Source organism: Schistocerca americana, chromosome 1 (genome assembly GCF_021461395.2).
Source record: "Schistocerca americana isolate TAMUIC-IGC-003095 chromosome 1, iqSchAmer2.1, whole genome shotgun sequence".
Classification (NCBI taxonomy): domain Eukaryota; kingdom Metazoa; phylum Arthropoda; class Insecta; order Orthoptera; family Acrididae; genus Schistocerca; species Schistocerca americana.
Genome location: NC_060119.1, coordinates 984,256,852 through 984,283,815, shown reverse-complemented (window position 1 = coordinate 984,283,815; position 26,964 = coordinate 984,256,852). Strand labels below are relative to the sequence as shown.

At 44.0% G+C, this 26,964-nt stretch overlaps 1 protein-coding gene across 1 annotated transcript in view; it reads right to left on the bottom strand.

The window, feature by feature from the left end:
* The window catches only part of LOC124548484 (fibroblast growth factor 8), a 171,235-nt gene that overhangs the window by 36,870 nt on the left and 107,401 nt on the right, over positions 1 to 26,964 (bottom strand). The window contains exon 2 of the mRNA XM_047125178.1: positions 3,927 to 3,972. Coding sequence (XP_046981134.1) covers positions 3,927 to 3,972 — 46 coding nt within the window. The remainder of the gene's footprint in view (positions 1 to 3,926; positions 3,973 to 26,964) is intronic.

Below are 26,964 nucleotides of genomic sequence, written 5' to 3'. Positions count from 1 at the left end.
TCCAAAGTATTTCATAAACACTAATTGGATTCAAGTCTAAGCTACGTGGTGGCTCGGGAACTCCAGTAAACACTCAAGAATGGTCACTAAATCCAATATGGGACATTTCTATCCGTAAGAGACGATATAATGTATTATGCTGACGAATTCCCGCCAGTTTAGAAGGTATGTTAACTATACAGGGTTCCCAGGGGAAATGGTCAGTATTCAGGGATATCACATGAACGATCATTCGAAGCAAAAAGTCAACTAAACATGCATGCCTTAATAGCTATGAACACTTTTTCATCTTCGATACTGAGAAACAAATATCTTCTACTGCACGCTCTTTGCTTCCATTTTTTGGAGGAGGTAGTATGGATTAAACAAGAAAAAATAGGCAAGTAGACACGGGCACTTAAGTGTATACCTTGCGAGTTATGGGCACTTGTTCAGTAGAAGGGATGTGATTCACAGTAGCGAAGATCAACAAGAGCTTATAGCTCTTCATGTATGCACATTTTTTCATCGTGTTCGTCCATTCTACCACCTCTCAATGTCCATTCTACCATCTCTGAAAACACAGAAAGCAACGAGCCTGTAGTAAAAGAGATTTGTTTCACAGTATCTAAGATGTAGAAGTGCCCATAGCTCTTAAGATTTGCATTGTAAATGTTATGTTTTGTTTCGAACGATCGTTCCTGTCATATCCCTGAATACTGACCGTTCCACCTGGGACACCCTGTATAAAGGAGTATTTGGTCTCGATACAGCGCTTCCTTGCACTCATTTGTGGCTATATCTATGTAGAGAAATGTTTTCAAGTAAATAGAGAAAGCTCACAGTCTCAATACAGTGCTCTGTAGCACGTAGTTGTGGTTTGACCTATCTAAAAAATCGTGCTTCGATCATAACATGACTACGATCTCAATAATGCTTTGCATACATGAACCCAACCAACAGCTTAAAATCATAGGTGCCATCGAAGAATGTTGTTGTTATTACGTCTTGGAAGCAAATTAATACATGTCTGACAGTTAGGTCCTCAATTTAGCGGAAGCCTTTGTGGTTAGTTGGTTGTTTCTAAAAGTTGTTGTCGCTCATTATAAGAGAGCCAGCAACAGTAAACAACTGCGTTGTTGAACACGGAACGTGTAGCTTCCATAAAAGTACCCTCAATATCCATGAGACTGTTCATCGATGAGTACCATTAATTCTTCGACGAACACTGAATAAATGCTTATATTTGTAAATATAATTCTCCGTGCTTATTGTCTTAGTCGGTCGAAATGGCTCTTGTTCGTACGGTCTCGCCACAGTTGTAGATAGACAGCTTCTTTCTTCGAATCCCTTTCCTTTAGTTACGCTTAAACGAGTTTTTTACCAGCACTGTTCTAGTACCGATGGCGCAAATACTGTGTATGAGATCGCTTTCAAATGCTAACTGCAGTCCCCAGTAACCTACCAATAAATCATAGCCTTTCATTTAATTTAAGCAAACTGAGTTTATTTGATCGCTCCACTTCGTATTTTTAGTCAGTGTTACTCCCGGCTGTTTGTGTGATATGACTAAATGCCCAAAGACTAATGTTACTACAGTTTCTATCGGCCGTAGCTGCATTACCCGTGAATAGTCTAATGGCTGCAACTTATACTTTCTGCTACGTCATTAATATAAAATAGCAACAATAATTACCTGGGGCAGGTCAGATATCTGCGCCTGTGGTTAACGACGAATAAGATGCAGCGTTTTACTCCTACAGTGACATCGCCATGGAGTTTTGATATCCCGTACGAACATTAGTTTCTTAGTGTGTTATACTGAATCAAAAGCTTTTAGAACGTCCAGGAACATAAAATGCCAAAGGTTCCACTTATTCATGGTTCTTACAATCTGCTACCGATACAGGTGAATGATACAAGCCGTTAGGTCTGTGTAGCCGTTATTGTTGGTAAATATGACTTTCTCAAGTGTGGCGCACGCTCTTACTCAATACCAAAAATGTTTCTCTACTCAAAAGATCTTCTCTACGTTACGGTAAACAGTCGAGTTAATTCATTTGAAAATTTTGTATAGAAACTTATTGTGACACTCACGGATTTCAGCTGCTTTTAACATCACTGCTACTAATTGCTTCGTCTTTATTTTCCACAACTGAATGGTGGTAAATTTCTTATTTTTTCTTTGCGAAGGAACGTTTGAAGACACCAGCCAATATTTTGGACTTCCTATAGCTATTATCTATCTCTGTTTCTATGTAGTCAGCCTTTTTACCCGAATGTTCTAAATGTTTTAGGAAAGGTGATACAATAATCGAAATAAATAAGTTTCCGAAGTGCCACTTCACTCTTCGTATCCCATTACTTTTCTTCTATGATTCTTTCGCCTAACAGGGTAATAACCAAAATGGGTCTTATTAACTGAAAATTACAATCACTTTTCTAAATTATATAGCTCAAATTGTATAGCCGTAATGTATTAATGGTTGCAAGTTAAATACACTGAGCAATGCAATTAAAGGACCATTTCTTCGAAACACAGTTAAAGTTACACTGCGACGCATAAGTTTGAAATCTGACTCAAAGGTGCCAACAACCGTCGCCTGAAATAGAGCAGAAGTGTGGCCCTGCGAGGATACCGTGGGCTAGCAACCGCACTGAACGTGACCTCGCCCCTTTGGAGTGCAGTGCGACCACAATGTTTGCTGTGCTGTACAGAGTGGAACCACTAGGGATTGTTCAGAACCATTCGACTAAATTAGAACATGACCCGAAACAGGAACGGATGCTTATGCATTTTCAGAGCTCCTGTTTCATGCCTTCCTGTGATGTGATCACGGAGAGGTGCAGCATTGATAAATTCGCGAATAAAACGGCAGACGATCCTTCTAAGATCACGCCCCCCCTCCACCCCCACCCAATTCGGGACAATACACTCTGTGACACCCCCACACATTTATTGAAAATTTTGAAACTGTGCCTTCACAGAGAAAACCTGCAAAATACTCCTATGCGCCTGCAATAGGCAACTGGCATAGGAGGTATTTCAATTGGTTGCCTACCTGCGGGTATAAGCATCCTTTGCTGCTTTGGATCACGTTCTAATTTCGTCCAATGGTTATGAACAGTACCTAGTGGTTTTAGCCTGTACACCAGAGCAGAAACTACGGTCGCAATTTGGCAGAACTCAGGTGATATTTGGTGCAAATATGACATAATTGACCCACTTCACACGTCATATGAATGTCTGAGTATCGACACCCTGTTGTTTGAATTGTTTTAAGCGTCTTCGAAACCGAGGGTAATGTCAAGGGGCGCCACGCTTTTGCGCCCTTAGGGAACGGTTGCAGGCACCTTTGAGCCAAATTTCAATCTTACCGCATCGCAATGGTAGAGAATAACGGGGCATCGAAAAAGTAATCATTTATTTCCTTTCTGCCATGTAGTTAACGATTTCCGTTAATTCGTATGTCATAAGTCAAAGGAAGATGTCAACCATGTGCGCCACAGCGACCTCTACAGGGAATTTTTGGGTACGTTTGAACTTTTTAAGTAATCCATTGCAGCTCTAACAGACACTGGACTCGAATGATGAAGGGGTGAAAATTAGATTTAATTTATTTTCTTTGAAGTTTCCCTTATTCTGTTTCAGGAGAGCGCCAGTTGATTCATCTCATAAGGGGCAAACCATGTTCCGTCTCAGCTAGTTCTCCGCCTCATATTTCCTTTACTACCTTAATAAGGGGCAGACCATGCTGTATCTCAGCTAGTTCTCCGCCTCAGACTGCCCCAACGTCGACGAGACGTTAAACCCTTAATTTCCTTCATTTCTTCCTTGACATTCGTAGATATACATTGACTCGTTTATCATCATCACCTGGCGAGGCTGTTTTTATTCATGTACTTATTCTGCTCAAAGAAGTGAAGTATTTTACTGTCGTACTCACCATCAGGAGACACAACAACTTCGCTGACACGGCAAGCTGTGGTAACCTGCAACATAAGAAGGAGACATTTCGTTAGTAACTAGAAATCACACTAAGTGCTGATAGTCTTTTAGGCTATGTAACAAATATAAAAGTAACTGCAAGTTATTTGTCGGGAACGCCGTAGGTGGATTTTAACTACGGAATGCCAGAAATTTACAGTTAAACAGAAGCGTCTAAGATGAAAGTTGGCTTACGCTTGTATGACTGCTGTGTTGGTTGCATTCTCGTAGATGTATCTTATTATCCTGTATTGCCTTAGATAGGAAGGTGTTTTTTCTCTGCATAGATCCCACACCATGGTTTTTCTATACGTAGCTTAAAACAGTCATAAAACGAATTCTTCGGTAAGCCTCCTGATATTTAGCTCCGATGAGTTGGTTGACACAAAGGAATTACACCTGGCGTAACATCCTCACAAAACCTTTTACGCCCAGTACTCGATGGTATGACACTACTAGTTGCTGTAGAAGGGCAGACTGTAACTGTGTGTCGTAGTCCTTCCCCTAGATACTGAACCTATGCTCGAAATTATCCTTTCTGACTATGAGGAACGAAAGGAAGAACATTTAACTACCTCGAAATCTCTTTCTCAGCTTCACCTGTTTCTGTCAATGATCCCCCAACAATTCGTCCGGTAAATGACTCTTCAAGCCACTTGACCACGTCAGACAATCCAATCATCTTCACAGCACTCACTTCTCAAACATACAGCTGTAAGTTGCTTGTAGATGGTGGTTTGGTGTACACTACAGTTGTAACACCGTGTGCTATTTTCGTGTTGATTACATTATATTTTCGCTAGTTACTGATGTTTTTCTGATTTTTGTACTAAGCTATGGAAACCAGCGTGACGTTAAAAGGAAAGAGGGACACCGAAAGATGCGCCATTGAAGAGAGCAGTGTACCACACACATGAAGTGAATTAAATACAATAGAATAAAGTGAGTTGTTAAAAGCGGATGAAATCATTCAAGACAAAATAACATGAAATGATATCAGTCAAAATCTTTCATATTATCCTGAATCCCCAATGCAAGTCCAGACATATTCACCATCTCTGTTTGTTAGTCTCTCTATGCATTTCGGTCTATTGTATTGATATTGTCCATCATTTTTACAGAAGAATTTACTTACTGAATTTTTGTCATTACATGCCTTTTGGAAACCGTTTTACACATTGAATTTCGCTTTCTGTTTAGACTTGTGTAACATTTTCTGTGACACAGGGTTCAAATGAACGATTAATGGCCAATTGTAACTAATTATTTTAATCTACTGAGAAATAACTAATTTGTTACGTTGTTCAAAATAAATAACTCGCAAGTTAACATGTTGGTAGGGAAGCGAAATACTTTTTTATAGGTCTCTACTCATTTGAACCCTTTAGTCACACTATTTCTATGCAGAACTCTTTAGTAAGTTTATGATCAAAATGACAATTTATGGTGAAACTACTGTTTCTACAGCTGCTTGTATTTTACGTCAGCAAGGACACGACTCTGTTTGCAGGCATGTGTAGGAATGGAAAACAACAGGGAGATAGCGACAACTGTTACTAAGGTGTTCGTACAACCTGGACATCGGCGGTATTTCTTCGGAACTTTCCACGAACAACAGCCTTTATTACTTGAAAAGTCATAGAGGTTCCGGAAGGGAACAAACTATTAAATGCTTCAGATATATCGTCTCAGACATAATGGCTTCCGTGAAACAAACATTCTGAAACTTCTTCAGGGAAAATGACACAATAAAAGATACCTCTGTAACATTCGATATAAGTACATTGCCTTCATATAATTTCTTGAAGCAAATGAGATCATTCTGCCAATACAACTAATATTCAGCGAGGTACATGAACCTTTCCAGTAAGGGCAATCCTCTTGAAATTTCAGTACAGACTGTATTATCAATCACTTGAGCCACGAGTACAATTCACGTAACTTCAGTCAAGAAGCGATCCTGTGTTGTGTACCAGGGAAGTTCTGAGGAGCAAATTCTCTTTGAAGATGACCGCTGGGCTGATTGTAAACAGAGAAACAGCAAGTATGACATAATGTTGACAAACCCTATTAATCACACACACACACACATACATACACTCTTAACAACCGATCGGCTGCACGAAGTTATCGCCGGTATCCACACGGTAATCCCGACCCGATATCTCACACCGCACCAATCAGAGTTTGTTTAAAGTCGTAAATACACGATCCATTTTTATTTTTATTTTTTCAAGGCACTGTCGCTTGGAAGGCGCTACCGAGTGGCAAACGGAGAGCCTCGCCAAAATGGAGTATAAGCAAAGTGCTCAGTTTTTGCGACATGCACTCAAGCGTTTCTGTCTGAGTCTTGATGTCCGGAGGCTCGTTCATTTACTGAAAAGTACAGCTTTACTACTAATAATCAAAGAACCAATATAATACGTTTGTTTGGTAGTACGTCGGAGTTCGTTTTCCAAAGTCATCAAATTCGCAATGACGTGCTATCCATCATTCTCTCGCGGAACGTCTAGTGCAATGCAACTTAACGATCTAGCGATTTTTATACATCTTATTGGTTACTGCTGTGCTTTTACATCAAAAAGTGCCTGACATCTGTGGGGTGTAGGTGCTAGGTTTTTAGCTATCTCAAGTACCTCAAGATGACGTTATGCCTGTGTATTGTTTGTAACTGTTTAGGAAGATTTTCCTCAAATGAGCTGTTGATTAATGTCTTCGAAAATACAGTCACATCCGAAAAAACTACCACGTATACAGTTGGAACAACGAAGGTTAATAATAATATGTAACTGTTGTGACAAGAAAACGATATGCAAGCCGCAGACGAAGGGAAAGACTAACAATGAATTGTGTGCCATATTGTCTTTCGACGTGAGTCTAGAATGACGGAAAACCAAAGTGTTAAATGCAGAGTGGTACGTAAAGAACAGCATCTATGAAGAAGAGAAAAACATTAACAATTTTCACAGTTACAGGCAAATGCAACGGAAAAGCCTCATTTCATGACAAGTATGAAGATGAAAGTACGAAAAATACGTTTTGGGTACCTTCTTGACAAGCTCAAACTCGATTCGTATATGTATGACGACATGCGCTGAGCAATGATGGACATATGTAGGTGTTATTATGCAACTGTTCTTTGAAACGGGGAACAATACGCTTGGGAACTTTGAGGCTACAAATGAAGAGAAAATTGGAAAAGAAACTACCTGGACAATAATTATCAACGTTTGCCTCGGGAGTTAGCCACTAATCGCAGCCTGAACAAAATTGGTCACTGGGCTGCAACCGGAGCAGGAACAGTCTCCCACGAGAGAAAACTTGCTCAGGTAAGATTAAGCAGAAGAATGGGCAGCAGTGTCAAGATTTATGTGGGGGCACGATGCCTTACAGACAGGCTTATTTGTGAAGGCCCAAATGACTAGCGGCGTTCCGCTCCTCTCAGGGACGAAGGTAACACCTCTGCCAGTCCTACAACTGGACAGACTGTCGCATTGGCGCTTGAAAAAAATTTGACAACGTTATGAAATAGACCAGCCGGCGACGGAAGTCACAACTGAATACCGATGGAAAAAAGAGAATTTCCAACGCAGACAAATTCTTGGATGAGCTCAAAATAAGCCTCCTTACTCTAGGATTAGTGCCGTACTTTCCACATGCATTTAGCTGAGATGGTGTTTATGAACCATTTTGCCAAGCCTCGCTCCCCTTACAAGATCAATGGACATTCGTTAAAACCATTCATTCCGTCTGTAACAGTCGGAACTGTCGTTTCTGTTGTCGATGAGGTTGTTCCCCATGGAACGCGTCGTGTAAACAGAGCAGTAATGGAATGAAACATGTGAACATCGCTCCTGATGAAAAATGCATTATACGTACATGAAACGTACATTATACGTACATGAAACGTACATACTGTCGCCAAAACAATAGCAAGCATTATGTAAACTGAAGTGGGAGAAAGGAAAGGAAAGGGGAGGTAATGAGATCAGCTTCATCGGGACTTTGTGCCAAATCAGTGGCGACGAGTGGAAATGTGTGCCGCACCGGGACTCTAACCCAGGACGCCTGCTTAGTAGGCAGTAGCATTAACCACTACGCTATCTGGTCTCAGTGTTTATCGCAAACGCGCAGACTATCTCGGCACACGTCCCGGACGACTCAAATTCCCATCTGTCTACAGCCCGCGTCCATGTTTTCCACGCTTGCATATTTTAGATTCCCGCAGGAGGTCAATCGTAACTCACCTCGATGGGAAATGAATCAACAACCTTCAGTGCTGACCAGCATTTACGTTCGATCTCTTCGGGAATCTAAAATTAGCGAGCATAGAGGACTTCGACAGGAGACTGAGGACAGCTGGCCCTAGGTGGGAATGTGAATCGACCGGAAAGCGTGCCGAGATTATCTGAGCATTGGCGATAAACAATGCGACCATGTGGCACAGTGGTTAATGCAACTGCCTTACAAACAGGAGATCCCAGGTGCGAGTCCCGGTCTGTCACACATCTTCACTCGTCGCAACTGATTCCGCACGCAAGTCCCGATGCAGCTGATTTCATTAGTTCTTCTCCTTCAATTTACTTAATATGTATCACAGCTGCGGATCCCAGGTAGCGTCTGTTCTTTCGGAGCTATCATTCGTTCCTGTTCCTTTTTACAGAGTTAACGGAATCAAAAGCCCCTTGATAACATCCTGATGTGGGTAACTGTTCACCGAAGGGCTAATATTGTTTCATAGTTCATCAAACAATTTTCATAGAATTGTCATGTAACGAGCTTCTTTTACGAACCACCATTAAAAAGAAAATCAAAGAGTGTGATTTAGAGAAAATTGCCTGTTTCACATTATTACAAGGTAAATTACACTAGTAAGCGAATAGTTTTTCTTCTTTCTCTTTTCGTTTAAGGGAGGTTCATCAACTGTACGAAGACAATCGCTTTGCAGAAAATGTTCGTAGGATTATAGTTCAGAAGTACACGCTCGCGATATCCTTCACTCTTTCCCACGTCATTTCTGTTGACAAATTATACCAGTTGCAGCCGGCATAGTTCAAATAGTAATCTATTATTCAACACACTTCTGACACACGTTTGTGGTCTCTCTCCTCTGGGACTGACTACTCTTCGACACACACAGCCAATTTGGGCTTTTACCTTTGCATGAAGAACTTGTTCTATCAAGCTGCATATTGCGGTTTCGAATGATAGATGGTTCATTCAAATTCAGTTTCGGGGTTCAGGAGCTACTGCAATTTGAAATTGAGTCCATCTGTCAGAAGCAGTCGGTATTCTCAAACCATTACACAGTTGCTTGCTGTTAGGTGTTGACAAATCTTGCACTTGCACTTATTCTTTGCAACGCCATTGAAATGAGGGCGAAGTTCGACCCGTATACACGTACCCAGACGACGGGCCGCACCGTGAACAATAATGGCAGCCGAATACATAGAAAGTATTTCGTATTCAATGAGCTCTGAACTATCAAACGTGAATCTCTGTTAAAGTACGCTGTAAAAGACATTCCGAGAATCAAAAGTGATTGATAAGTTTCCTTTAGGTAAACGATTTTCATAATGTTGCGGTAGTGCTCTCGAAAGATATCAGTGCAAACAATACATCACAATGACGAAGCCAATCGTTACAGACAGGTCACCAAGGTAACGTAACAGTCGGGGAGTGTCATTTATGGGGAGAAACATGGCTGAAACCTCAGTATAACCACCTTGATTAGGCTTCCAGCAGTTAGTATCCTTAAACCTGTTAAGGGTACTACCGAGATGGTTCACTGAAAAATTTCTTATTCTGTTTCCTTCATAATCTTTGATCAATCGAGCCTTGTCGACTAGACGTCAAATAACGCAGGCTACCACCCAAGGTGTCTATGAGTTGTCAAAAGATACCGATTTATATTTCTACGAACTTCAATGACATACTTCGTATAACATACAGCTTACCTACTGCTTTCTTCATGCTGCTGCGTCTTTCAGATATGACACTTTGGTCTTGCAACACTCTGTTTCTTGACAGTGTGGTAGAACTTCGTTTTAATCAGGGTCAGGGAAACTTGAACAGCTATCATTTATTGTCGCACGGTTGTATTCTTCTTCCATAAATAAAGAAAACTGTGAAAATTTGTTTATTTCAGGAAGTAGGCTACCCCTCTTACACCTGAAGGTATAAAACCTCGGTAATTCGAGCCCCGGCAATCCGAGCATCCATTTAATCCGAGGTAAATGACAATGTCTTCTACGTTAAAAAAATCAAAAAAATGTCCCAGATAAAATAAAAAGTAAGCAGGGGGTGTGTGTCATCAGCGACCGAGATCCGCACGCATACATAGTTTAAAATAGTGCTCGCTTAAGCCGCTAGTGTTGTTTAACTTCCCACCAGTCTGACATTGTCTGTTCAGGCTCATTGCGGTGCGTATGACTGTGTTGTCGGGTCATGATACTTATTTACTATTGTTCCTGCCATTTTTTGCCTCAGGCGCTAACTCTTCAAAACAGATGAGGAAATTTGTCTTAGGTGACGAAAGAAGCAACAATATCACTCTGCCGGCCGGTGTGGCCGTGTGGTCTAGGCGCTTCAGTCTGGAACCCCGTGACTGCTCCGGTCGCAGGTTCGAATCCTGCCTCGGGCATGGATGTATGTGATGTCCTTAGGTTAGTTACGTTTAAGTAGTTCTAAGTTCTAGGGGACTAATGACCACAGATGTTAAGTCCCATAGTGCTCAGAGCCATTTGAACCATTTTTGAATACCACTCTATCAAAAGAAAACGAAAATGAACGGTTGTGGTTAGGTCTCGCGTGAAATCTTTCTGGGTCTGAAAGTGCAGACGACAATCAAGTGCAAATGTGGTCGAACCAAGATGATTAGCACGAAGTGACCGGCGCTGTTGTGGGAATGGTAAATAAAGAAAACAGAGGAAGAGGACGATGTTTGGTTCCTGCTGGGTGCGTCCTAGTGATTTAGCAACGGCATTAAAATCACACTGCGCTACGTGGAATAGCGGAATTGGCGGCGCCAGGTGAAGTTAAGCTTCTGCAAAGATCGTGGGACTACACTGCTAAGAATAAACAAAAACCGAGATTTTTTTACCGGAAACAAAATATGTACAGTAGTAAGAGTTGTACCGTAGTTTATACAGTACGTATGTGTTTACAGTAAATGTTTGAGTTTCTACTTGAACATTATACACTACTGGCCATTAAAATTGTTACACCACGAAGATGACGTGCTACAGACACCAAATTTAACCGATAGGAAGAAGATGCTGTGACATGCAAATGATTAGCTTTTCAGAGCATTCACACAAGGTTGGCGCCGGAGGTGACACCTACAACGTACTGACATGAGGAAAGGTTCCAACCGATTTCTCAAACACAGACAGCAGTTGGACCGGCGTTGCCTGGTGAAACGTTGTTGTGATGCCTCGTGTAAGGAGGAGAAATGCGTACCATCACGTTTTCGACTTTGATAAAGGTCAGATTGTAGCCTATCGCGATGGCGGTTTATCGTATCGCGACATTGCTGCTCGCGACCCAATGACTGTTAGCTGAATATGGAATCGGTGGGTTCAGGAGGGTAATACGGAACCCCGTGCTGGATCCCAACGGCCTCGTATCACTAGCAGTCGAGATGACAGGCATGTTATCCGCATGGCTGTAACGGATCGTGCAGCCACGTCTCGATCCCTGAGTCAACAGAGCCACGTCTCGATCCCTGAGTCAACAGGTGGGGACGTTTGCAAGACAACAACCATTTTCACGAACAGTTCGACGACGTTTGCAGTAGCATGGACTATCAGCTCGGAGACCATGGCTGCGGTTACCCTTGACGCTGCGTCACAGACAGGAGCGCCTGCGATGGTGTACTCAACGATGAACCTGGGTGCACGAATGGCTAAACGTCATTTTTTCGGATGAATCCCGGTTCTGTTTACAGCATCATGATGGTTGCATACGTGTTTGGCGACATCGCGGTGAACGCACATTGGAAGCGTGTATTCGTCATCGCCATACTGTCGTATCACCCGGCGTGATAGTATGGGGTGCCATTGGTTACACGTCTCGGTCACCTCTTGTTCGCATTGACGGCACTTTGCACAGTGGACGTTACATTTCAGATGTGTTGCGACCCGTGGCTCTACCCTTCATTCGATCCCTGCGAAACCCTACTTTTCAACAGGATAGTGCACGACCGCATGTTGCAGGTCCTGTACGGACCTTTCTGGATACAGAAAAATGTTCGACTGCTGCCCTGACCAGCACATTCTCCAGATCTCTCACCAATTGAAAACATCTGGTCAATGGTGGCCGAGCAACTGGCTCGTCACAATACGCCAGTCACTACTCTTGATGAACTGTGGTATCCTGTTGAAGCTGCATGGGCAGCTGTACGTGTAAACGCCAACAAAGCTCTGTTTGACTCAATCCCCAGGCGTATCAAGGCCGTTATTACGGCCAGAGGTGGTTGTTCTGGGTACTGATTTCTCAGGACCTATGAACCCTAATCGCGTGAAAATGTAATCACATGTCAGTTCTAGTATAATATATTTTTCCAATAAATACTCGTTTATCATCTGCATTTCTTCTTGGTGTAGCAATTTTAATGGCCAGTAGTGTATCTAAATCAAACTCTGAGTAATAGGTTAATCGATGAAATAACTGTTTCCTGTAATAATACATTAAGTTCCGAATCTATTTTTAAATAAAACGTCTCTGAAGTTGCCTAATTCGAGCTTTCCCAAATTCGAGCTCTACTCGGCCACAATCATCTGGTATTAGGGAAGTTTTACTGTATTCAAAATTTAAGTAAACTCTTAGACAATATACCCTTAAATCCTAAAGGATGCCGGCTTTGTGGCTCCTGTGATCATTTGACATACGCGACAGTGATCTCAGTACCACAAGTGTATGTTGTCGTCAGCATACACGTTGTCCAACAGAATGGATGTTCAGACTGAGCCTAGATTAAATTTGGTAGTGATAATATTAATTCTTCGAGACACGTTTTGCTATATTATTTGCAGATTGTAATGTCTTAAGATTGTTGATGACAGCGTGTAACATGTAACAGTCCAGTCCCTCCCTCTGTGACTCCACACTCTGTGCTATAGACGTACCAGAATGATATATCAAAAGGGAAGGAGGGAAAAAGAAAACAGAAATGAATATTTTCAGAACTGCAATTGATAATCTTATTTACAGGTGATCGTAAAAATAGTAAAGAAATTAGGATATGCAGTGTTAATTGTTGGTGCCATCAAAGGCCATTCACATTCACATATTACAATAACGTGTGACAGTCACTGAACAAGTTCTAAGACAGTTGGTGTTAGCAGTCAAGCCACGCGTGCCTACAGCGCTCCCGTAGTTATCACACCGGAGATCTTACCTTAACTGCAAACTTCGGGCCGTAATTGACATTCCTGAGCGTAAGGAATTTTTACGTGCTTCAATAAAACGTAGCTGTGGTACCTGTATAGCCGCGTCTGGCGAATAAGCGCACCTTACATCGGATATCGTCCTTTTCCACACATGGCACTACCATATTCGCCCTAATGATCGATAATATAACTTAGGAAATTGTAGGTATGCAGGGACAAGCGCAACAAACATGTGATATTATTTTGTTTTCCGATTATTCACTTAATCCGTTGTGAATTCTCTTAACCATCTGGCCGGTGCCGTCATTGTTAAGAAGCTGAACTTATGTAAAGGAAACGAGACTAAAAGAAACGAGAGAAACCGCCGTCCGTGGATCTTGATTTAGATTTTCCATGGTTTCCTTAAGTAAGTCCATCCAGCAATGTCCAAGACAACCGATTCTGAAGCCACTAACCAACAGATGTGCTTCACCAAACAACGTTTCTGTCATTAATTTAAAATCTGAACATTTCAGTGAACTGTTTCATTGGTTCTGACCACACTTCGTGTGAAATTTTGTTGTTAATTCATATTTTTCTTTCATTTTATGGACTAGAGTCATGAAGTGTGCTAGAACTTTGCGGAAATTGAAGGTCATTCATTGTGATTCATGAAAAGTGTGTTCAACATTCCCCTCAAGTATCTTAGTAAAATCCAACTGTTTGGTAACTTAACACATATTACTTTCAACATAGATCTCCCGCCGTTTATAATGCGTAGCTGATACGAAAGCCGTTCTTTCAAAGAACAACACAGCCACTCGAGCAGTATGAACATTTCATTTGATGCCTTTCTGACACATGCAAATACGTAACCAATGGGAGAGAAGAATGTTTGTAGGTACGTTTTAGTACTCAGAAGCCCATTACTTATCGCACGTAAAAATAGCGCTTATTGCCGGCCGGGATGGCAGAGCGGTTCTAGGCGCTACAGTCTGGAAACGCGCGACCTCTACGGTCGCAGGTTCGAATCCTGCCTCGGGCATGGATGTGTGTGATGTCCTTAGATTAGTTAGGTTTAAGTAGTTCTAAGTTCTAGGGGACTGATGACCACAGAAATTAAGTCCCATAGTGCTCAGAGCCATTTGAACCATTAATAGCGCTTATCAATTTCATCTGCGCCTGGGAGCTTAATTTCTTTCCCAAGTGATGAATACAGTTGTAATCCCGGTTATCAGTGAAACTATAATCCAAAATAATTTTGAACATTAAATAGATGCCATAATACTTGATTTCTGCTGACGTTCAGGTAATTATTATCGCAAGGGATGTTGTGCTTACATATCAGCGTTAAGTTGCAAGTGAAGAAATCAGGGTAGTGTACGATTCTCCTAACGTGGATCTACATTATTTACTCCCTGTCTTATGCGAAATACTTTATACGGCATTAGGCTATTACAAATTATGTAAAAGGGCAGAGAACCTTTTTAAGGTTACTGCGCAGTTATCAAGTGGGCACATCTTAACTGCCATCTGTGATAATCTTCGTATCTGTTAATATTTCATAATAAGACAACTTTATCTGAAGGTAAAAATGTGATGAACAGATGCGGTGGAACTGATAAGTGAGGTAATCACTTATGTAAGCTTCTCACGCACATACAAACTTCTTTTTCTACATCAGTAATTCTTCCATTCAGTGCATCTTCATGTAGCCTACCTTCTACACCTGTTCGGATTAAGCGTAATGACATGCTAGGGCGTTAACAGTTCAAGAAATAGAAACTTTTACATAAGATATTCGCAAACCTTAGTCCACTTGCGTTGCGTGTAACTATCCCACAATCCACATTTACTACCTTCAAACTGAGCAAACATTTGAAATTATTTTGAATCATAACGAAAAACATAAGAGTATAGTAATGCGAATAACAAGAAACTTGACAGTAAACGTTAACTGGATGCCACTGCGCCAACCGAATTCTGATGCACATTTTACACATCGTAGCTGATCATACGCACTCCTATTCAGTCTAATGCACTAATAATTTCTTATGTCGAAGAAGAAATTACAGTCATTATGACGAATATTACACTGCTAGACAATTGTTGCGAATCAACCGGCAATTGGCGCGGAACACCCAACAAATGACTGTAAAAGGAAAGCCTGTGCACGACCGCCCTGTATGCATTCGACACCCAAGCAGTACTGCGATTGTAGAAGTTTGTTGTAGAACCGGTTAGTGCGACATTCAGTGTGGTACAGCAACATGTCGGCAAGACATCGGAGTGCGCACGATTGTGGACGAGAAAGTGGACGGCTCGAGGCCGGTCAAAGAGTCGTTACTGTGACCGCAGTAATGAGGGTGTCGAAAAGGGTCATCTCACGATTAGAAAAGGCCCCTGGAGTGGGACTGCTATGCGAAAGCATGCCGGTGGTCGTAGACGGACCAACACACCGCAAAGGCATCAATACGTAGCCCTAGTGGCAAAAAGGAACAGACATGTCACTCCTAGGCAGATCGCTACAGACCTTGCAACCACTACCGGTACACCCGTCTCTGTCAGAACCTTTCGGCGGCGACGAAATCAGGCTGGTTTGTATGCCTGCTAAATGCATCCCACTTCAACCCCTGTATAGTCGAGAGAGAGAGAGTTGGTGTAGGGAACATGCTGGGTGGGGTCAGCAACAGTGGTCCCGACTGATGTTCTCTGACGAATCCCGCTTCATTGTGGCAAGTGACTGTGGCCACCATTTAGTATGGTGAAAGAGGGAACACGTTACACCAATAGAATGTTCATGAACATCATCTGTGTGGCTTACTTGTTATGGTGTGGGCAGGCATTATGCGTAATAGTCGAACGAGTGCAGCAGATTACAGGCAGATTATTCTGGTTCACGTCCGTTTGTTCAGTGGTGCGGCAGGTCCCAACTTTCCGCTTATGGGCTTATGGACGACAATGCCTGTCCCCCGTCCTCTACAGGACTGCTCAGGTGTCGAAAACATTGGAAAGTGTATGTCTGGAACAGCCTGCTTACTCCCCGGACTTAATCCCTAAGGTGTTCGGCTGTTATGTTCCTGGCCGGCCGGAGTGGCCGAGCGGTTCTAGGCGCTACAGTCTGGAACCGCGCGACCGCTACGGTCGCAGATTCGAATCCTGCCTCTGGCATGGATGTATGTGATGTCCTTTGGTTAGTTAGATTTAAGTAGTTCTAAGTTCTAGGGGACTGATGACTTCAGCAGTTAAGTCCCATAGTGCTCAGAGCCATCTGAATAATTTTTTTGTGATGTTCCTGGCGGACGTGTTTCTCAACGAACACAGCCTCCCCGAACCGCGCAAGAAGTGAAAACCGCCTTGAGAGAGGAATGGGGCAATATTCCACACGGGGACCTCACCAGTTTCGTAGCTAGCACGAATAACAGGTGCAAAATGTGAATTAGTGCCCGAGCGGGGCATATTCCTTACTAAGAGTCCCATGTCAACCTTTATGCTGGGAGTCTGATGTCAGTCAAACATGAACGTTAGTTACGTGTTTTATCCTGCTTTCCCATGTGGTGAACCCTGTATCATTTTTCGTTATATACCACGTATGTTCTGTGTTTCATGCCGTCGATCATTGCCTGTGATTATACCTGTCCAACAATGGCCCTGTTACTTTGCGATTGTAAAGCAGTGTATCTAATTTTGTATTTTCGGCTTCTCCAAGGCCTTAAACCTGAGTTGTAAATTTCTCACTACCCGTAGGAAACGTTAGATGTAAATTTCAAATGGTTTGTAGGCATGGTCCGGTTCTGAAAACTATTAGAGAATTAGGAGCACAATAAATTGCCGGAGTTGTAACATTCTTAATGAACGTAGACTTTCTGCGCTTCAATATAAGTCTTATCGTCGTGCTGTAAGACACTGGAGCAACACACATGCAATTTAAAGACGATAAAATTCTTTTGCCACATTATCAACAATACTGTTCATTTAGTACTCATGGAAGTGTAATGACGCTGCAACTGATAAGTACTAAGAAGTTGAAGTACGCGGGACAGTACGTCTTGTTGGCAAAAAGTCTAAATTGCGCTCAGATTAACGTGAAATTCTGGCTGTATCTGGACAAAATGCCTCGCATCCAGCAATAGTGCCAACAATGTGACCAAGGCTGCATAGACGTCGGTGATGATATGGAAGGAAGGCCATCGACAACAACCACATACGACAATGTCCATGGAATCGAAGAAGTAATATTGGAGGGGGGCAGGGGTTACTTTCCGACAAGGACGTTCAGACTTTGGCTGCGAATGGCTCCATCACCTGGGATCGAATTAATGTCGTCGAGGAACTGAGCGACTGGTTGGAAGATCCGATCATTGTTTATAGAGACGTGGTGACTTTTTTGATAAATACTGCCAAGTAATATTGCGCAAACTAGGTTGACACAAGGCGAGGTGGCTGATAGGAGCGACCGTAAAGGCATTTCCCATTTAAAGTTGCTCCCATCAGCCACCGTGCCGAGTGTCAACTTAGTTTCCACGCATAATATCTGTGTCATTTTGAAGTGTAGTGCAACATGCGATGTTACAGTCCTGCCATAATAATGTGTAACTCGCCTTTTTAAGTCTTCTGGTACTTTCTGATTTTCACTGCGCATATTTCCTCAAAAGAATACGCTACTGTGAGACCGCTTACGTGACGTTGTTGTCGAGAGGTGTATGAAGCCAGTGATCGTGCAAATGTTATGCAGCTGACTCGGTACTGTTTCGCTAGGATATCTCTCAATAAACAAGGTGACACAATGGTTACAGCAGTGTTCTAGCACTTGAGAGAGCGGACTGAAATCTAATCTCAGTCTCAGCCTTCCACAATCACTTTTATTGTTCCTTTTGAAAACGCTGCGACCGATTTTTGCCTACCGCCTCGTTCCCTAGCTCAGGTTTCTTCTCTGTCTTCAATACCCCAATCGTTAACGGGACAGTGGACAGTTGTTATGTTCGTCATTCTAGCAATCCTGGGATTCATTTAACAGCAGTGACTTCAGGGCGTCATGGGAAAGAGTACCTACATCATATTTCGTCAGCAACGTTTTAGGAATGGCCAGAGTATTAAAGTTCGTTAAATAAGTCAATGTGGGACAATCCGTCACATTTCGCAGGTATAGAAAAAAATTGGGCGGCCAAGTGCATGTGGTCTGGCCGTGAGCGACGGTCGACAAGTGCGGGGGCGAGCGCAATCTGTGCCGGGCAACGAGGGCCGGGCCGGGCCAAGCCAGTGTCGCGCTGACCCACGGCCGGCGGACAGCCACTTGACCCCCCTTGGCTGGCGGTGACGCACCGCGCGCCTCTGCGCGCTGTGTGGCCGCTGTTCTCACAGGCGAGGCGCTTTCAAAAAGCCGGCTCCTAGCGGAGTCACGCATTTCTTCCGAACTAAGCGTCATTTTGGTGAGATTTGCACGCTGGTGCACCAGCCGACCTGCATAACGCGCTACGAAAGCCTTCGCAGGTCGTATAACGTTTTGTAATAGCTGTAATGCGCTGAAACTGTTCCACCTCTGTGCAGTCACACTCTTATCATAATAATGACGTTTATGAACTACGACTACGTAACAGAACGCGCTATCTTTATGGAAAAAAACCGCCCTCAACCTGAGCATCGTAGTGGTTTACTAGACATGTCCTTTTGGAAGTGGTATACTGTTGTCTTCCTCTAACCTTCGATATGTCAACTCCTAACTGTGGTGCAATGTGGGTTTTTGACGACAACAAATCATCGCTGGAGGTGAAAAAGGAGACAATGTCAAAAATATTTCAGGACCGAAATTTTTCAACAAGACATACACTGAGGTGACATGGATCCTGACCTCCTTTTCCCGGCGTGGTGCGGTAAATCGACGTGACTTGGACTCAAGAAACCGTTGGAAGTACTCTCCAGAAATATTAAGCAATGCTTCTTCTATGGCCGCCCATAACTCCGAAAGTGTTGATTATGTCCCAGAAATATTCGATGGGTGGCCAAATTATTCGCTAGAATTTTCCAGAACATTCTTCACTACAATCGCGAACAATCTGAGCTCAGTGAGATGGCGCAATGTCATCCATGAAACTTCCATCGTTGTTTGGGAACAATTTTCCGAACATAACCATTTCCAGTCAATTATCGGTTCAGTTGGACCAGAGGACCCAGTCCATTCCATGTAAACATAGCCCACACCATTATGGAGCCACCATCACCTTGCACAGTGCATTGTTCGCAACTTCGATCCGTGACTTCGTGGGGTCTGCACCACTCTCGAACCCCACCGTCAGCTCTTACTAGCTGGGATCGGGGCTCATTTGACCACGTCACAAATTTCCAGTTGTCTAGGATCCAACCGATATAGTCACGAACCAAGAAGAGGCGCTACATGGAATGTTCTGTTAGCAAAGACACTAGAGTTGGTCACTTCCTCTCATACCCTATTAACGCCAAATTTCGCCGCACTATACGAACGGATACGTTCGTCGTACGTCCGAAATTGACTTCCGCGAGGCCGTCAGTCACTACGCTGTCCGAGGTGAATGGTAAAGCCTGAAATCTGGTATTCTCAGTACACTCTTGACACTGTGGATCTCGGAATATTGAATTCCCTAACGATTTCCGAAACTGGAATGTCCGCATGCGTCTAGCTTCAACTATCTTTCCTGTCGTGCAGTCGTAATCACGTCGAAACCTTCTCACATGAATCACCCGAGTACAAGTGGCAGCTCCGCCAATGCACTGCCCTTTTACATCTTGTGTAAGCGATACTACCGCCATCACTATCCCACGACTTTTGTCACCTCAGTATAAATCACCCTACGAGTTACAAGATATGAGCAGGCAGCTAATGCCAAGAAACTAATGTTATTTCTTTCTTCCATAACCACCGAGTGTCCCTCATAAGACAAGTCATGTGCATTTTCTTTGTGTTTCGGCATATATCTGGGATTTCGTATCTGCACCGTGTAGCTGGTATCAGCTCAAACAAATACTGCTAATCAAGTTTATGCGACGGCCTGAATCGCCGGAAAGCGTTGGTTTGCTTCCAGTTACGAACAAAATGATTTTTAAAGCGTGATTTTAAGGGCCTGTCCGATAGAGCCGTCTCAGATTAGTCCAGTGCGATGTTCGTTTTATCGATGTGTTTCAATGGGGACAGTGAAACACGAAGAATAATTACCGATACTCCAGCAGCAACTGAGCAGCGCTGCTGCGTGGCGAGTCCAATTTGTTCCCTAAATATCACCCCAAGCGACTGTCAGTTATTGACACCATTGACAACTTTCAACAGATGCGTATTCGGACTTACTAAAGGTTTCTATCTTACTTCATCCCCTCTGATAACAAGTATTTCTCTTCTCCACTTCTGTTTTTTCCCCTCTGGTAACAAGTATTTCTCTTCTCCACTTCTGTTTTTTGAAAGGCAGAAAGATGTTTTTCATACTCTATTCCTTTAAAGTATTTGGACACATGGCTTGCAGCGAAAGGACCTCCTCCTATATGCAGTGCTCACTGATTACAGAAAATCCTAGGCCACATGTTAGCCGACTTACGTTTTATAGTAAAGCCATAGAATAGTGCCTAATTTATCAGCACATTTTCTCCTTTTTTTGTACCTGACAATGAGACTAATGTGGTATGACTTTTAAGACTATGTGACACGTCCAACTTGTTTGCAAAATACACGCTCTAGCAGCAGGAATGATAGAAAATGATGAAATTTTACTTATCATTTATGTACAGTGTGGTAGGACGAATACGTGATTAAATGCGTATGTGATTTGAGCGTACATAGGGTGAAAAATTTAGTACACAGAGCTGCATCTGACACAAAATGGCTCTAACCTGGCTGGGTATCGAATAAAACTGAGCTTACATGACAGACATGGCGCTTCAGGTCTACACCGGAGCTCGTCAGTCGCCGTGGCTGACGAGTGATGGCTAAATGTTAATCATCTGCATATCCAGGTATGTAGTATACTTTATGCCAGTTACACGTTTGTCGCACGCCTCGGTCATGATGTAATTTTTACGATCAAGACTGTATTAGAGAAATGTTTTTCGTAGGTTATAATTCAGTTTCTCCAGGTGTACTTCATGTCGAAATAGTTCGCGGCGGACAGCAGATGGAGCGGCCAACCTGAGGGAGAGAGACAAGAGACAAAAGCGCGTGGCACCCCTCCCCCTCCCAATCAGTAAGTTCATCAGAGCACCTGATAATGGTGTGGTCTTTTGCCGACATATTGTGCCCACTGAACGCTGACGTTAGGCTGTTCACCTGGGAACTACAGGCTGCCTTGCGAAAGACGCAGGTAGGAGTTCGCGGGTTGCGCGGTGGTGCGTTTGCCGGCTGTCGATTAACCATAGTTCTCGCGCACAAATACTGTGCGCATGCCCCCTGCGCTATGCGACTGAGTGTACTGATGTTTTGTTGTCAAGTTTAATCGCTTCAAATATTGTTGCTAGACGTCATTACTGTAAGTGCGCTGAGTCCGGGCCTTTCCCTGTCAGTATGTCGCTGAGCCCGATACTCAGACAAAAACAACATGTGTATGTCTTCTATATTGCGCGACTGAATGTTCGGCTGTTTTGTTTTGAGTTTCCTGTCGAGTTTCCATTCGGTATGGTTTCCACAAAGGATCAACAAGTGTTTCTTGTGTTGAACTATGCCAAAACGGAATCGTTTTTGGAATGTCGGCTTAAATTCATACGAAAATTTCGCGGTGTGCATGTTCCTAAAGATTGGCTCTGAGCACTATGGGACTTAACTTCTGAATCTGAGGTCATCAGTCCCCTAGAACTTAGAACTACTTAAACCTAACTAACCTAAGGACATCACACACATCCATGCCCGAGGCATGATTCGAACCTGCGACCGTAGCAGTCCCGCGGTTCCGGACTGCGCGCCTAGAACCACTAGACCACCGCGGCCGGCGTTCCTAAAGATTCAACGATACGCAAATTAGTGAAGAAATTTCAAGAGACTGGGTCTGTTTTACGCAAACGAAGGCCTAAAAAACCTAGTTTTTAAACCGAAAATAAATTAGACGAGATAGGGAGGCGCTGGAAAGAAGTCTTGAGAAAATGTCTGCGCCGTTTGGCGCACAGAATGGTGTGTCAAAAGCATCTTCTCGCACAGCTCTGCACAAACTAAAATTGAAACTATACAAAATAACGGTAGTGCATCAACTGAGGAAAAATGCTGTCGCTTGACGTCGTTATTGCAACTTGCTGCCGCGCGGTCTGAGGCACCTTGACACAGTCCATGCGGCTCCCCCCGTCGGAGGTTCGAGTCCTCCCTCGGATAAGGGTGTGTGTGTTGTCCATAGCGTAAGTTAGTTTAAGTTAGATTAGGTAGTGTTTAGGCTTAGGGACCGATGACCTCAGCGGTTTGGTCCCATAAGACCTTACCACAAATTTCCTTTTTTGCAACTGGCTGTTACAGTCTGTGCACGATGGGGAAATTGATCCCGAGATGCTTTTTTTCTGATGAAGCACGGCTGTATTTGTCAGGGTACTTTAATTCTCAGATCAATCGACAATGGAGCTCCGAAAATCTTCCTAAATTACAGCAACAACAATCAAAACAGGAGTGTGGTGTGCAAATAGTGAAGACGAATTATTCGACCAATCTGTTTCAACGAAACAATAAGCTCTAACGGGTGTGTAAATAGAACACTGCATCCTTTTTTCTCTCCAGAACTAACACCTAACGAAAAGATGTACGGTTATTTCATGCAGGACAATGCAAGACCACATATCGCCAATGCTTCTGTGGCAGCAGTACGAGGTGTTTTTGATGATAGGGCAGTTGACTGGCCTCCTCGTTCTCCAGATCTGAATCTGTGTGATTTTTATCTTTGGGGAACGTTAAGACAAGGGGTATACAACCAGTCCCTACATGCTCGAAGAACTGCGAGACAGGGTTCGGCTAGTCATTTCCCAGATATCGGCATCCGAAGTTGATCGAGTGTTTGCTAACGTACTCGAAGTTGTCAGGCTGCTCTTACCATAGAGGAACATCACTCTGAGCACCAATTGCAAATAGAGGTACGCTGGCAGATGGCAACGTTGTTAGTGCTTAACTCAGAGGAAGCACGCAGCCGACTACCGGCAGATAAGTGTCTGAGAGACGGCGCGGCGGTGGTCGGCGTCTGTGGTGGCGGCGGCCCTGCCGCGCGACCCGCGGACCCCTCCCGAGCGTCTTTCGTGAGAGATCTGTACTTCTGCATTTTTTTATCATAGTGGCTAACACACCTGTGTTTCTGTTAAGTGATCAGTCTCTCACATCTCTATGAGTCATTATTTTAGCGTTCTTCTTGCACTATCCACGTGAAAAAAATTTTAGAGTATAATCCATCATAGAAAAGTTTTAGAACAGTTGCCCAAATTTACAGTGCCTTAAAAGTAACGTAGTAGTGTGAATGTGAGGATGTCATTACTTAGGAAAGCGCGCTGATAACGCCGTAGTCTACCACAATGCCAAAATGTTCGTTAATGACTGCTTCCCAATTCCTTCTACGTGCATCTAAGGATTTGTTTTCATCCTGTCTCTTCTGACTGTCATTCTACAGTGTTGTTTCTAACGATTTTCTTTTATTACTTTTACGTAATAGTAGAATTGATATGGTTGACATCACCTGTTTTGTTGGTTTGTAATTAATCACATTGTATCGTCACGTGTATATCGGATTAACAAGGCGGATAACTTTCAGTGTCTTGCTCTGCGTAAGTTTTTAATATTTGCTAACACTATCTTTCACATCTGATGATCCTTACAATCTACTGTCAGCAGACAGCTAATCAATGCACGAGGTTTCATCTCAGCGTTGAATACTGGCAAGATACATGCAACACAGCTCTAGAGGCATGTAAAACAGACAGATAGATGGGAAGCTGGACAACTGAGGACCAAGCTGAGAGGCAACGGAGAGACGTTTTAAATTTTAAATGGAGGGAAAGGCCGGCTGGAGTTTCGGCACATTATCCACGCTCCACGAGTACAATAGCGACCGTTGAGACAACCGAGAGACGCCTTCCCCCTCCCTCCTGTTTACTGCACCACTGCTCGGGCGAACCATCTCTGCTTTCGCACGAAAATCACTCGTGCTTTACAAGAAACGCTGCACGTACGCGTAACGAAGCGAAGCTGATCGCACAACAGTCGTATTTACGAGCCAGTCTCTGGCCGTCGGTGTTCGCAGCACAAACTCGCCGAAATTAAAGATGGTGAACGCATTTCGTTGCGGGAACAAGGAGGTTCTCGTTTAAGGGTAATGGTTCCTGTGCGTCTTCAGAACAATGCTTCTGGCCTCACTGAAGAACGCTGTTCCAGAACAAATCGTCGCAGGTCAATATTCAATTTGCAGGAATGGATTTTCGCTGCGTGTTGGATCTAAGAACTAGTGTTCAATATAGTACGTTATTGTGTGATAACTAGTACCACAGTACCACACATGTTCACGTAATAGTTAAAGTTAAGATCACACGTGTAATTAGTAGTTATGGTTAATGACTTCGTTTACGCATACATTTACTAATCTACACTCCTGGAAATGGAAAAAAGAACACATTGACACCGGTGTGTCAGACCCACCATACTTGCTCCGGACACTGCGAGAGGGCTGTACAAGCAATGATCACACGCACGGCACAGCGGACACACAGGAACCGCGGTGTTGGCCGTCGAATGGCGCTAGCTGCGCAGCATTTGTGCACCGCCGCTATCAGTGTCAGCCAGTTTGCCGTGGCATACGGAGCTCCATCGCAGTCTTTAACACTGGTAGCATGCCGCGACAGCGTGGACGTGAACCGTATGTGCAGTTGACGGACTTCGAGCGAGGGCGTATAGTGGGCATGCGGGAGGCCGGGTGGACGTACCGCCGAATTGCTCAACACGTCGGGCGTGAGGTCTCCACAGTACATCGATGTTGTCGCCAGTGGTCGGCGGAAGGTGCACGTGCCCGTCGACCTGGGACCGGACCGCAGCGACGCACGGATGCACGCCAAGACCGTAGGATCCTACGCAGTGCCGTAGGGGACCGCACCGCCACTTCCCAGCAAATTAGGGACACTGTTGCTCCTGGGGTATCGGCGAGGACCATTCGCAACCGTCTCCATGAAGCTGGGCTACGGTCCCGCACACCGTTAGGCCGTTTTCCGCTCACGTCCCAACATCGTGCAGCCAGCCTCCAGTGGTGTCGCGACAGGCGTGAATGGAGGGACGAATGGAGACGTGTCGTCTTCAGCGATGAGAGTCGCTTCTGCCTTGGTGCCAATGATGGTCGTATGCGTGTTTGGCGCCGTGCAGGTGAGCGCCACAATCAGGACTGCATACGACCGAGGCACACAGGGCCAACACCCGGCATCATGGTGTGGGGAGCGATCTCCTACACTGGCCGTACACCACTGGTGATCGTCGAGGGGACACTGAATAGTGCACGGTACATCCAAACCGTCATCGAACCCATCGTTCTACCATTCCTAGATCGGCAAGGGAACTTGCTGTTCCAACAGGACAATGCACGTACGCATGTATACCGTGCTACCCAACGTGCTCTAGAAGGTGTAAGTCAACTACCCTGGCCAGCAAGATCTCCGGATCTGTCCCCCATTGAGCATGTTTGGGACTGGATGAAGCGTCGTCTCACGCGGTCTGCACGTCCAGCACGAACGCTGGTCCAACTGAGGCGCCAGGTGGAAATGGCATGGCAAGCCGTTCCACAGGACTACATCCAGCATCTCTACGATCGTCTCCATGGGAGAACAGCAGCCTGCATTGGTGCGAAAGGTGGATATACATTGTACTAGTGCCGACATTGTGCATGCTCTGTTGCCTGTGTCTATGTGCCTGTGGTTCTGTCAGTGTGATCATGTGATGTATCTGACCCCAGGAATGTGTCAATAAAGTTTCCCCTTCCTGGGACAATGAATTCACGGTGTTCTTATTTCAATTTCCAGGAGTGTATTACAGTGTGAACTGTGGAAAAATATTTTCCAGAATGTGCTAAGGCATGCGTTGCAGTACAGTTCGGCAATGGTATCTCTCTCTCAACTATTGAACTTAATCGTTGATTCTCTTACCTTATATGACACAACATGAGCATTATCGCATTCTGTGTGCACACAGAACGCAGTAGGAAAGTTTCCCGTGCATGACGACCAATTCTGTAATCGAAGTGACACAAACACTTACCGGTATATGTCGAAAGCCGGCCGCTGTGGCCGAGCGGCTCTAGGCGTTTCAGTCCGGAACCGCGCTGCTGCTACGGTCGCAGGTTCGAATCCTGCCTCGGGCATGGATGTGTGGCAAAAATGGTTAAAATGGCTCTTAGCACTATGGGACTTAACTTATGATGTCATCAGTCCCCTAGAACTTAGAACTAGTTAAACCTAACTAACCTAAGGACATCACATACATCCATGCCCGGGGCAGGATTCGAACCTGTGACCGTAGCGATGGATGTGTGAGATGTCATTAGGTTAGTTAGGTGTAAGTAGTTCTAAATTATAAGGCGAAATGTATAAGGGGCGTTCAACAACAAACGATCCGGGGTCTGGAATGCGTAAACCGGTGACAGGAGGGTAATATCGCTGCGAGGTGTGGCTCCGACCAGAGCG